The 13,999-nt window shown below is 43.1% G+C and overlaps 1 protein-coding gene and 1 long non-coding RNA gene across 2 annotated transcripts in view; one reads left to right on the forward strand and one right to left on the reverse strand.

Annotated features, from left to right (window-relative positions):
• Positions 1–1,502: 1,502 nt before the first annotated feature.
• LOC149749412 (uncharacterized) overlaps positions 1,503–13,999 on the reverse strand; it is a 46,355-nt gene continuing 33,858 nt past the window's right edge. The window contains exon 3 of the long non-coding RNA XR_016393117.1: positions 1,503–13,307. This is a non-coding gene — a long non-coding RNA (uncharacterized LOC149749412). The remainder of the gene's footprint in view (positions 13,308–13,999) is intronic.
• ERICH6 (glutamate rich 6) overlaps positions 4,826–13,999 on the forward strand; it is a 34,814-nt gene continuing 25,640 nt past the window's right edge. Inside the window, exons 1-3 of the mRNA XM_022582752.3 lie at positions 4,826–5,463; positions 6,262–6,319; positions 10,794–10,885. Of these exons, the coding sequence (XP_022438460.3) occupies positions 5,184–5,463; positions 6,262–6,319; positions 10,794–10,885 (430 nt within the window). The 5' untranslated portion in view covers positions 4,826–5,183. The remainder of the gene's footprint in view (positions 5,464–6,261; positions 6,320–10,793; positions 10,886–13,999) is intronic.

Genomic DNA, 13,999 nt, shown 5'->3' on the forward strand with positions numbered 1-13,999 from the left:
CTATTTTATACATAGTATCAATAGTGTTTATATGTCAATCCCAATATCCCAATTCGTCCCACCTCCCCCCTTTCCCCCTTGGTATCCATACGTTTGCTCTCTACGACTGTAGACTGCATGTGTATTTTAACTAAAAGTTTGCATTTTTAAAAATTGCCCCAGGTTGATCATAAAAGTGCCAAGGACATGAAGTTTTTCTGGTTTTGTGAAAATAGCATTGCCCTGGGAACCAGGTGACTTGAGTTTTAGTTCCCATGCAGCCACTAACTAGTTTTGGGCTAAGATAAACCATCAAGTATCTTTGAGTCAGAGTTGTTCACCTGTGAGGTTAGGGGTTATTTTAAATTATACCTAAAACCCATTTACTTTTATGTGATCCATCTACTTTTATTAAGTATCTACTAGGCCCTCTGAACACAGTGGAGGACAAAATAGATACATTTCCTGCCCTGGTGGGACTTAGAAACTAGTAAGTGCAAATAGACAAATACACAAGCAGAAATGCCTGTGATCTGTGCAATCTCTGAAGGGAGTAGCATCAGGGGCGATGGGGGAGGGGGGCACCTCCTGGAAACCCTGAAAGACGAGTAGGTGTTAGCCAGGTGAGGCAAGGGGAAGAGCACACAGGAGTAGAAACACATGCTGCAAGCCCTGAGGGGAGAGGCACACGGTGGATTCAAGGACTGCAAAGACATCAATAGGACCTGAACACAGGAGTGGGTAAGAGTTTAATGAGACATCACTGGAGAAATAGGGCCACAGCTTATTAAATCAGCCCCCAACCAAACCCTGGCTGCCCTGTTCACTGATACCATCATTGGTGGGACAAGGTGAACATAGAAACACGACCGAGACTCCTGAGACACCCTCAGAGGGCCTCTCCTGAACCAACAGGCTGTACACCTTACCCTCCTCATTAAAGCTGCACTAGGAAATAAAGCAAGATTTTTAACCCCATGGCCAGCTACTCTCGGATGTCCAAGGCCTGGTGGATTGTCAGCACTTACTGGAATGTAAGGATGAAAATAAAAACTATAATCCAGAAAATAGAGTAAAGAGCAAACCTGTGCATATCTCCCTGCTCACAGATGTTGCACCTCTACGCTCTTCCCACATGTAACATTCCTATAGGGTCAGCCATCATTTATTCAGTTACTCATTTGCTAAAAAATTCCAGACAGTAGGGAGCTAACGAGTGGAGGAGAATCCGATTTGGCAAGGAATTTCCAATCAATCTGCCGCTTCCTTCTCAGGCTATAAATACACTTGGGTATTTATCATCTATGCCTATTTAAATCTCTCTCTTCTTAACCTTCTCACTTATTTTTTGGATCCATGACAAGCTTTGAAAGGGGCCTCCACATGGCTGCCTCTGGCCACAAACTTTAATTTCATTCTCATTGCCAGACAATGAACACCCTAAAATGTGAATAGATAATGCAATATGTACAGTGTGCCAGGAGCTGTTCTAACTTATTATGTATATCAACTCATTGAACCCTCGTGAGCAGCCTATAAACCAGTTTCAAAGAATATTAGTGCCCACTTCATGCGCTTGTCAGGAAGATTAAAATATTATTTTCATTTTGCAGATGTGGAGACTGAGGCATTGAGAAGTCAGGTATCTTAGCCAGGTAGTGCAGCTGGTCAGTTTGGAGGCCAGGATTTAAACCCATGTCGTCTTGCTCCTCCAATCCATGTCCTTAATCATGTCACTGTTGTCCTTCTCAATAACACCACCTGCTAGGTGCTTGGATGCAGTGACAGAGTCCTCTGGGAAGACCACAGTTGAGTTCCAGGAGAGGAATCAGAGACTGCAAGGAGGAAGGTGGCTTTGAGCAGGTTGTGGCCGCCATGAAAATAAACACTTGTACCCTTGCTTTCTCCCAGCCCACATCCTGATTCCCATTCTGCTGAGTACTCTGGAAACAAACAAACTTGCCTCTCCTCAAACAAGCCACTTCCCTTAAGTAGAAGTGGCCAGCTGAGTTGCATGACTTTTAGGATCCCTTCCAGCATCAAAATGCTTTTATTGCCCAGAAAAGGGTTGGGTAATTTTTCAATCCATTTATCTTAATTGTATCTTGACATCTCCACCCATACTTCCCTGCGCTGGCCCCCTTTCCTACCCTGGGAGAGCTGGAATACTTTTGAATGGGTTTCACTCTCCTCTCCAAACACCCACATTTTCCCCTTCCTTCCAAAGCAGCTCAAATGTCCTCTCATCTGTGTTGACTGCTCCAATAGCCTGCAAGAGCTCTTCTTCCAACAATATTCTGTGTGTTTTCTCTGACTCCCTGAAGTGCACGGCAATTTTGTGCCTCTCACCTGCCGTGTTCTGTCCCAGTGCCTGAGAGCTTGCCGGACCCTTGCCCCATGCTCAGGTACTGCTGGCAGGTAGTGAGGGCAGGACACACTTCTCCTACTCACTCATGGCCCAGCACTCAGCAGAGAGCTGGCTCATAGTACTCAATAAATATTAGTTTGATCTGATAATCATAAAATATTGCTTAGTGATTCTCGACACTTAACTTTTCACTTTCTGCTTCTTTGAAAGCCCTATAATCGTCTCCACATACATCTTAGGGGTAAGTATTATTATTCCCAATTTACTCCCAGGGAAACTGAGGCTGGACAATGAAGGGTTATTTAGCAGAGATTATACAAGGGGACTTCTAGGCCTAACCCTGGTCACTTAATGTAAGGACCAATCCAGACCCTTTTCACAACATCCGGATGTCCTCAGCCACACAGAATCTCAGCTGGCATCCTTTACTTAGAGCTGAAGTCAAACAGCAAGAACAGAATCCCTCCCACCAGGAACCCTTCTCAGTCTTAACAGGCTTTTCAAAAGAAGCTGAACTGGACGGTGAAGTCATAGCTTCCAGTCTGAGTAGTAGGTAAACAGATGTCCATTATATTATTCTGTATACTTTTTTTGTGTGTATACAAATATCTTACACAAATTTTAGCAAGTATGAAGCCAAGCAGGATGCTGCGGGACCCTCCCAGGTACAAAAGTTCTTCCGTGTCCCCTGTTTCTTGTTTGTAGAAGAAGGCTTTAGTCTCCTAGGAGCCTCCCCTGAGTCACAAAAGCCTGGTTCAAGAATTAATGATTGAAAGGATGTAGACATGTAGTGACAAAAAGAGGAATTAGACCTAGAGAACTAGTGACAATTTAAACAGGAAATCGGGACTTCCCTGGTGGTGCAGTGGTTAAGAATCTGCCTGTCAATGCAGGGGACACAGATTTGATCCCTGGTCTGGGAAGATCCCACAAGCCATGGAGCAACTAAGCCCGTGCGCCACAACTACTGAGCCGGCGCTCTAGGGCCTGAGTGCCACAGCTACTGAGCCCTCATGCTGCAACTACTGAAGCCCACATGCCTAGAGCCTGTGCTCCTCAACAAGAGAAGCCACCACAATGAGAAGCCCGCGCACCGCAACGAAGAGTAGCCCCCGCTCGCCACAACTAGAGAAAGCCCGCGCGCAGCAACGAAGACCCAGCGCAGCCAAAATTAAATAAATAAATAAACAGGAACTCAGCCAAAGAGCAGTCACAGAATCTTTAGTTCTCCCTGAAGGACACAGATAACAATATCTGAGACACATTCCTGAGTTGTTTTGCATATACTATAACCACCAAAAGAGGGAAAAAGCTAACTGCATGATGACCAGACTGTAGTCATAATATAAGCTGCTCCGTTCTGAGCAGTACTGAACCTATGGCTAGCACCATTCCAGGGACTGGCCTCAAGAAAATGGCAACACACCGATCCTGGAGCTGAAGATTTACTGTGCCTAAAACAATCAAGATGACGCTGACCAGGCCACCGCATGGCCAGTTTCAAGGTGATGGTCAGAGCTGACTGCGCTGCCCTGCACATAGCCCCCGCCTGCACATCCTTGGAGCTTTCCTTTAAAGGCTCTTGCACTCTGATCTGGCCATTGGGGGATGGTTTGGGGGACACTAGTTCGCCACCTCCCCAGGTTGCCAGCTTCCTGAACAAAGCCCCTTTCTTTTTCCACCTACCCTTGCTTCTTGACCATTGACTTTTGAGCAATGAGCAGCCAAACCCGAGCTGGTTTCTGGCTCCGGGGGTAACAAGTACAATGAGCTGAAAACAAAGCCCCAGAAAGACGCAGGAGATGCCTTGGTGGCCAGATGCCTCAAGCTTTTTCCATCTCCTGGATGGATGGATGAAACAAGCATCAATCAGGCCCTGGACTAGAGCAAGGCACTCACCTCGGTCGCAAAATGTAAGTGGCATCAAAAATCTCACTAATCAAGATAAACAATACTTAAGGCAGTGTTTTAAAAAGCCAAGCCAACAAACTACGACCAAGGACCAGTGCCAGCTTTTGTAAATAAAGTTTCATCGTAAGCTCCAGCAAGCATCCAAACGCCGGCATCAGCACTACCAAGAGGCCTTACGGGTGCCCATAGCTAGTAGCCACGCCCCCTCCCCCAGTCCAAAAAAAAAAAGACTGGCTCCCCAATATTTTATAATAAAATTAAATGGAGTATGGTCTACAAAAATATTGAAATCATTATGTTGTACACTAGAAACTACTATAATATGTAAGTCGACCATACCTCCATTTTTTAAATTTTAAAAAATTTTGAAAGGGCTTCCCTGGTGGCGCAGCGGTTGGGAGTCCTGCCGATGCAGGGGACGAGGGTTCGTGCCCGGGTCCGGGAGGATCCCACATGCCGTGGAGCGGCTGGGCCCATAAGCCATGACCTCTGAGCCTGCGTGTCCGGAGCCTGTGCTCCGCAACGGGAGAGGCCGCGACAGTGAGAGGCCCGCGTACCGCAAAAAAAAAAAAAAAAAAAAAAAAATTTTGAAAGAATGGCTCCAAAGGAGCTGAGAGAGATTGGAAAGGAAGATCAGTTCACGGCAGGCCGCTAGGGTTCTCCGAGACTCCGGAGAGCAGGTGCGAAAGGAGCTTTCAGTGGTCCTAGTTCCCCATGGTCGCTCCGTGCCTCTCCGCCCATCCCCCCGCAGCGCCAGTCCTCCGGGCTGAAGGGTCCTGCGACTTTAATCTCCAGACTCGGGGGCCGCGCGGCCGGCCGTTGCCCAGGGAGACGGACGCACAGGAGGCCTCGCGCGCCCCAGGCCTGGACCCGCCGGTGTCCCCTGCGCTGGCCGCGATCCCGCTTCCCGCCCGCCGCGGCCAACATGCACTCGCATCACAGCTTCAGAAAGCCCGAGGAGGAGTACGAGGAGGACGCGGCGGCGGCGGACCAGGATGGGGGGTTCAGCGAGGAGTACTTATGGAAGCTTTTGGCCTTCGGAGATGGCAATGAGGAAGAATGGAAAGCCTTTCGTCCCCGCTTAGCCAGCGTAGTCAGCCCCAGCCTGAGCCCGACGCCGACGCTCAGCCGAACGCCGAGCCTGAAGTGGAGCCAGACGCCGGTGGCCAGCGAGAGTGCACCCTCCAGCACCTCCTTCTCAAAAAGTACCGCTCCCCGGCCCGCCCAACCCGTTCCTCGAAGGCTTCCCTGTCCCTAGGGGAGAGCAGGTCCAACTCCTCTAGAGCCTCTGTCTACCCGGCAGTCTGTTTCCAAATACACACAAGACTTCACACACACCCTTATCTCAGTCCCTCAAGACACTGAAATCTTGACTGAGCGGTTGTGATGGTCCACAGTTGAGCCTCGTCAAACTGGAAACAGACAGTGCTGTACGGAGTGCTCATTATATAACACTTGGTGCATTCAGTGACCGCGTCCTCTTACATTCATTCTCTCCCCCCGCCGCCCCCCTCAAACACGAGCGCGCGCGCGCGCGCACACACACACACACACACACATACACACACGCGCGCGCGCGCCCCACTCTTGAAGAAGAAGTAGTGCTTTAAGGGCGCTCTGCTACTGAAACAGCCCAGCCAAAAATAATTCACTTTTGTGCTTAACTTCCTGGACTGAAACCACTCAAGCCACTTCCTTAAAAAGAGAGGCACGGCAGTTACTTACAGTAGATTTGTCCATCTCCCAGCATTGACATTTTGGTCAGGATCATTCTTTGCTGGGGCCGCGTGGGTTGAGGGCAGTTGGATGGACTACACATTACAGGATGTTTAGCAGCATCCCTGGCCTCCACTTCTGACCATGCCAGTTAGCCCCTACCGGGCTTTGTGACAATCAAAAATGTCTTTAAACGTTGCTAAATGTTTCCTGGGGGGCAAAATTGTCCTTTTGAGAGCCACTGATTTAAAGGGAATGGCTAAATCGTTTAATGTTTCATTCAACAGGTTTTCCTAAAATACTTCAGACATTTAAAAAAGACGTGTCTGAAACGAATTTAGATAGGTAAGAAATTGTTTTCAGTGTTCTATATTATTATTTTTTGAAGCTGATTTTGTTTACTTTTGGAATAAACATGTCAGGAAGTAGAGTAAAATCATCCAGGGCATTTACAACCAATTTATTCAAAAAGGTGTTTTTTAATCTACACTGTTAGACACTTTGGAGGAGATAGATAGGGTCCCTGCCCATCACCGGCTTATTATCTACCTGTAGAGATGACATGTCTACTTACTAATATAGCATGAAATCATAAATGTCATGTGCACAACAGTAAGTGCTATGAGGCTTTAGGACATAAGTCTCTATTGGCTAAATTTAGGAGTGATCAGGGACACCTGTGGTGGAGAGTGGAAAGTACGGTTTCTTTTTCTTGTTGTTATTGCTATTAGCCTCCAAGCACTTCTAACTATAATAGGAAGACACCAGAGAAACACATTTGGAACATCTTTATCAGTCTCCCCTGAAACCTCACACCAAACATGGGTCCACAATCTCACATTACTGTTCACCTAAGTTTTGCTTTTATAAGCAAATTTCCATTTTTAAGCAGAAAGAGAATTGTTCTGCCCCATTAATATGTTTTTATTTATCCAAGTCAACATTTTAATAAAAGATAATATATGTACATGGTTAAAACATTAAAGTAGACGAAGCTATAAAATTTTCAATTTCTGTACCCTTCTCTGCTCCCACTTCCACTCCCCGGAGTTAACATATTGTTAACAGTTTGTTTTGTTTCCAGTATAATTTAAATAGCATATGTTCATTCCTTGATTTATTAAGTTTTGACATAGCTACTGACTTCCCACCATGAAAGCTGAGGAACGTAACACACTGCTTCCCTCCTCTCCATTTTCAGTAGTTAGATTATTTTTATATTTTCTAACCTTTAGGACTTTAAAGTATTTAAACCTCTACTTCTTGATTTATCAATTTCAGTAACTATTAACTCTATTTTGAAAAATTAATACCTTAATGCACTTCTACTTCCTTCTCTCTCTCCTCTCACCCTTTTCTCTCCCAGTTAACAAATTATGTAACAGATTTTATTAAAATATATAATATATAGTCCTATAAAGTCATATTACTTTACCAAGTTTTATAGTGTTTGCATATTTTGTAATTATAATTAGCTCTTAGTGCTTTGGGTACAAGTTGATTCTAAAAATTGAAGACCAATAACCAATACTCACAATTTCCTGCTAAGAACCCAATGATGTGACTGCATTCATGCACAAGAAAATGAAATCCTATGTCTGTAAAACTTGGCTCCTAAAAGAAGAACTTCTCAACTCTCAGTTGTTTTTAGTTGTCTTCAATTTTTCTGAGTTGGGCTCAACGGCCATACTTTCTTGTTTTCCATATTGTTTTCTTTCTTTTATTCCTTTTCTTTTTGCTGGAGAAACTCCCCAGGTAATTATTTCATATTGATCTCATGCACAGTCAAATTTCTGAGTTCTCGCCTGTCTTGAAATTTCTTCCTTTTGCCCTCATACTTTATTAATAATATAACCTGGAATAAAAGAATAGGTTTAAAACCATTTCCCCTCAGAGCTCCGAAGACATTGCTTCATTGCCTTCTAGTATCCAGTATTGCTCATCAGTCTGACTTTCAAACCCTTCTAATATTTATTTCCTCCCCTTCATTTTCTCTATTCTTTCCTTTGGAACTGCTATTAGCTGGCTGTTGGACTTCTTGGATATCTTCAAGATTCTTGGTGTTTACATGCTACAATGCAGCCTTTGTACAGAATTTTTTATTGGGGGATTCATATAATTTCCAAGAACCGATTCTTACTCTCTGAAGAGGTGTGTGTGTGTGTGTGTGTGTGTGTGTGTGTGTGTGTGTGTGTGTTTAAATCTCTTTGAGGGTACTGTTATAAAATACTAAAGTTCTCCTTTGTTCTTTGTATTTCTTCTTTTTTCTTTCAAGATCACTTGTTCTGTTTGTTTTTCTTGGTCCTTCTATCCCATGCTATGGATTGTCCTTAAGTGACTGGTAATCCTTGGTTATCCAATTGTATTTATCAATGAATGACTGATAGGTAGCTGAAACTAGGATAGGAGTCCTGCAGCCAAGTAGTTCTGTTTCCTGACTGGGCTGGCAGGGGAAGGTTGACTGTGAGTCCTGCGTGGGTGGGTAGGGCAGTCACAGCCAGCTTCCTGTGGGGTGTCGGCAGGGAGCAGGCAAGGTGGGTAAGCCCACTATTACTAGTTATGATAAGGACACTTTACTGTGTGGCTGGAGTTCCTCATGCATTTCTTTCATGGGACTCTCCCTTCCTCCTCTTTCACCCAAGCCTGTTGGGTAGGTCCTGAGTAACTCATCTTGCACTCTGCTTCTCTTTCAGACCTAAAACTTCCCCAGGCAGGCTTTTTAGAAACCAGTTCTTTGGGCTTCATCTGGAAATGAACACAACTGCTGCCAACTGCCCTGTGTAAGAGGAGAGGAAGGGGTCTGACTGGCCAGCTGTTCCATGTTCACTCCTTGAACTACCCTGATGGCCATCTCCAGCCCCCTCCCCTGTGCATTTGGTCGAGTCTGGGCTAGGAGCTTCTCAGGAGTTCCCTTTGGAAGAACTTTACTTATGTCTCTTATCTTGAGCTGTGGCGGTCTCTGCTCTAGTTTTCCATCAACCTGAGGCCATTTATTTTCTTCCTTTCAAGGACTTCTTCAATATTACTTGGCTACTGATGACACCGCTCTTGCTTGTTTTCCAGGGCTATTGCTTGTTTGTGGGTTTGAAGTGTTTGTTAGTTCAATAAGATCTTGGAAGGAAGGGGAGAATTGCGTGTTCAGGTGCCATCTTGACCTGGACTTTCTATCATATGGGAACTTATCTTTCCTAAATCAAATTCTTAATTTCTCCTCATAAATCTTCCTAAGAAGATGCTTCTTCTGTACTTCAAAGCATTCTCTGGTGAATTTGGTGAGATTGTGTTTTTAAGGAAATCTGTCCTTAAAAGAAACAGAAATGCAACCAATATTGGCTCAGTTTCTACTTTTAATTGCCCTATTACTATTCTGGGGCAAACTTTAGGAGGCAGATGAATCTGGAGAAACACAGGTTTTGGAGCCAAATAGGTCTGGGCCCCATCTGCCTCGGCCATGTTTGATTTTGAGAGGGCCCCACAGAGCCTCGATTTCCTTGCCTATAGAAAAGGAATACTACCTGCTGTATAGCACAGGGGACTCTACTCAATACTCTGTAATGGCCTATATGGGGAAAGAATCTAAAAAAAAAAAAGTGGAAATATGTATATATATAACTGATTGACTTTGTTGTACACCTGAAACTAACACAACATTGTAGATCAACTATACTCCAATAAAAATTTTTTAAAAAAAGGACAGGGTATACCAATTCCTACCTTGATTGGTTTTTGTAAAGATAAATGAAGTAATGTAAGTAAAGCAACTACTATGTATCTACTACAACACAGTAAGTTCTCAGGAAATGTTAATTTTGTTCTTATCCTCCAATGTCTGCCATCTTTACACAGAATTTCAGAAACAATCTTTCATGTTGGTTCAAGGGAGGCAGAGACCTAGATGAGTTATGTATTGATTTTGTTAACTACTGTATTGGGAAAACACTGAAATGTAAAATGTTGTCTAGGGATTGCTCGTCAATGTTCCTTTACTCTTGGTCCCATAACTTTTTTCCATGGGAACTTAGACAATCAGGACTCCCCCAGACACTTGTTCAGGTGGCTTCTGCAGAGGAGTTCTCAACACACAATGTTTCAAGGAACAAAGCACCAAAAAAGGAAGGTGGAGACATAAGAGAACTGAGAAAGGTGAAAAAGTGACAATCCTAAAGTTGACTAAATTATTTGGGAAATTTTGTTTGATAATTTTAGAAGAGCCAGCAAATTATGGCAAAAAAAATTGAAATTCAAAGAGGCAAAGGAACTTGAAAAGCAATAGGTATTATTTACTTGTTACCAGTAACAGTCATTTTAGCTAGTAAAAGTCAGTAAATTCCTGCTTCCTATCATGTAACTAACTAACTGGTTAAACTGCTCGTGGAAAGAATACAGATTGCTTAATTACAACGCATTTAACTTCAGCCCTTTAAAAAGAGCTTGGATTATTTTAAGGCTATTTTTAAATGAACAACACGTTCTAATTTAAATTCAAGTAAATGTTTAAACACACATACCATCATCGCCGCCACCACCACCAACACACAGCACAGATAGAGGGGTAGTAATTTACTCCGTGAGAGAAATAATACGGTATTGGGAGCCTCCAGGATTGAGAGAGGAGTGCTTTGCAAAGAACAGATATGATGCAAGCACACTGTGCCTGACTTTACTGAAGACATAAGAACGGAAGAAAATATTTCAAAGGAAAAAGAAATCAGGATCTTCTAAGAACATCTGTTATTTGATTGTTAAATGTACTAGATTTAGAAGGACTGCTAACAACTCTATAGGTATACTGAAAACTAACATTTTGTCTAAATTTCAGGGCTGTCTATCACAACCTGTATGCAAGAATTTCAACATCAGTACAAACAGAAGAAAGTTGGCTTCAAGAATTGTCAGGCATGCAGCAGCCGAGTGAGTAGTTTGGTTTTTTAGCTTTTGCTGGGAGATGGGATTGTACACTGGAAAGGGCACTGGTGTAGATGGCCAGGAGAGCTAGGATTGAATCCCAGCCCCAAAACAAACTAACACCATGACAACTGGGCAAGTCACTTAACCTCATTGACTCTGTTTCTTTCTCTGTTGGCCTTAATAATCCTTCTGTAACAGGACTGTTATGAAGATCAAAATGAAACTCAACATTTAAACTCCTTGGCACTGAGCCTTTAATAAATGGTAGCACCTGTGTTCACATCAAGAAATAATCTGCCATCATACTTTGAAACACATCTTTATTTTTTATTATAGAAGTAACATGCGTGCCGTTTTTAAAACATCAAACCATTAAGAAAAATATAATGTAAACATTAAGTTTTTAACTTATCCCAGTATATTCCTCAGAAGTGATCGTTATGAATAGCCTTTCCTTTCAATTTTATTGTTTTATGTTATATCACTTATTCATGAGATGTTTATTGAGCACACACCAAGCGCCTGTCATAGGTCAGTTTCCTGTTCTAAGGTAACAGCAATGAATAAAGCAGACAAACCCCCTGTCTCAATGGTCTTCTATTAAAGTGTGGGAGGTGGAAGTAATAATGAGATAAATGATACACAAAGTAAGTAAATACACAATATCTTACATAATGTAAGTGCTAAGGAGGAAAATAAAGCAGGGAGAGGGATGGGAAATGTTGGGTAGATGGGTACAAGCTTACCCAGGATGCTTCTCGTCACTGAGAAGCTGAAATATTTGAGTAAAGACCTCAAGGAGGAGAGAGAGTGATAATGATCTCTGGGGGAAGAGTGTTCCAGGCACAGGGAAGAACAAGTGCTTCCTTCTAGAACAAGGAGGCAGCCAGCTTGGCTGCAGTGGGGTAAGTAAGGAGGTGAGCCCTACGGGATAAAATCAGAGAGACAATGAGGACCAAATCTTACTCAATGAGAATGAAGTGGGAAGTCACTGGAGGGTCTGCACAGAGGAGTGACACAATCTAACATAAAAATTAAAAATTTGGGCTTCCCTGGTGGCACAGTGGTTGAGAATCTGCCTGCCAACGCAGGGGACACGGGTTCGAGCCCTGGTCTGGGAAGATCCCACATGCCACGGAGCAACTAGGCCCGTGAGCCACAACTACTGAGCCTGCGCGTCTGGAGCCTGTGCTCCGCAACAAGAGAGGTGGCGATAGTGAGAGGCCCGCGTACCGCGATGAAGAGTGGCCCCCGCTCGCCGCAACTAGAGAAAGCCCTCACACAGAAACGATGACCCAACACAGCCAAAAATAAATAAATAAATAAATAATTTTAAAAATTAAAAATTAGATGTATAATTAATATTAAATATTAATATAATATTAAACCTAATATTAAAAACACGTTAATTATTCCCAAATTAATCTATATATTCAATGTAATTGTGATGAAGTTTTTCAATGGAGTTTGACAAGTTGATTCTTTGGTCTTGCTCTGCAGCGTTCAAAGATAAGTTGAGGCATTTTCCAATTTTTAAGAGTTTATTTGAGCAGATGTGGATTGGAAACAGGCAGCGCCAAAGCAGAAGTGGTTATGTCCACAGACAAGAGCTAAGGAGAGGTTTTTATAGAGAAGTCGTGGGAGCAAAGCAAGGAAATCATTTGACTAGCTATTGCTCAAGGTTGCATTACAGTAGGTCACCTACATACGAACGAGTTCCATTCCGACAGCATGTTCGTAAGTCCAATTTGTTCGAAGTCCAACGAAGTTAGCCTAGGTACCCAACTAGCACAATCAGCTATATAGTACTGTACTGTAATGGGTTTATAATACTTTTCACACAAATAATACATGAAAAACAAACAAAAAAATAAAGAAAACATTTTTAATCTCACAGCACAGTACCTTGAAAAGTACGGTAGTGCAGTACAACAGCTGGCATCCAGGGGCTGGCATCGAGTGAACAGGCAAGAAGAGTTACTGACTGGAGGAGGGAGACGAGGTGGGAGATGGTAGAGCTGAAGGATCGTCAGCGATAGGAGACGGAAAGCAAGCTACAATTTCACTCATGCCAGACATGGATGGCACAGGTTCTGGTTCCTTGCCAGATTCAGTTCTATCTACCCTCTTGAAAAAAGGATCCAGCGATGTCTGGGTAGTAGCTCTTTTTTTCTTGTCATAGATGACATGGTAGCACTGGATTGCATTCTGAACGGCTGCTGCAACCTTCGTGTACCATCCTATGCCTCAAAAGCTAACAGCGCCTCCTCAAATAAAGAAAATCCCCTTGCCATCTCCTGCGTCGTGAATCTCTTCGGTTCTTCAGTTACTTCTCCTTCCTCTTGTCTCTCTTCGTCCTTTCTCTGGGCCTCCAATTCCATCAGGTCTTCATTAGTCAGCTCCCCGTGTTGCACAGCCAACAGTACTGTACAGTAAAGTAGACAAAAGCACAACCACTTGTAGAGGATGCATGCACGTGACAATGTACGCCAGACACGTGAACTAATTTATGTGATTGGACGTGGGAACGCACGTTCATATCTTTGAAAGTTCGCAGTTTGAAGGTTCGTGTGTAGAGGACTTAACTGTATTTGGAAAAGCCCGGTTGGCTGTTTGCTATGAGCTGTTCTTAACCTTGAGGCATTAACCTTGAGGAATTGACTCTGGCTTAGGTTTCACTTTGCTTACGATTGGCTACCAAGGCATTAGAGACCCCTCATCTAATGGCTTCCTTGTTTGATTACTTTAACAGCAGGAACCTAATGTACCTTTTCAATTTTTTCATATTTTTTTGTAGGTTTTTTTAATAGAGAACTGATATGCACCTCTTATTAGTTTATTCCTAGGTGTTTTACAGTTGTCTTTTATTGATGTAATAATTGGAATCTTTTTTTTCCTATTATATTTTCTAATTGGTTATTGTCAATGTATAGGAAAACTATTGATTTCAATGCATTAATCTTGTATCTGATTCCCTTGCTGAACTTTCTTATTCTAATATTTTATCCGTTAAAAGTCCACTAGACAATTACATTTCCTGTGAATAACAGCAGTTTTATCTCTAACTTTTTTTACTTAGCAGTGTATCAGGGACATCTTTCCATGTCAGGAAATACT

The sequence above is a fragment of the Delphinapterus leucas genome, chromosome 4 (assembly GCF_059928025.1).
Source record: "Delphinapterus leucas isolate spDelLeu-1000000601 "Yukka" chromosome 4, BTC_Dleu_Yukka2, whole genome shotgun sequence".
In the NCBI taxonomy this organism is placed as follows: domain Eukaryota; kingdom Metazoa; phylum Chordata; class Mammalia; order Artiodactyla; family Monodontidae; genus Delphinapterus; species Delphinapterus leucas.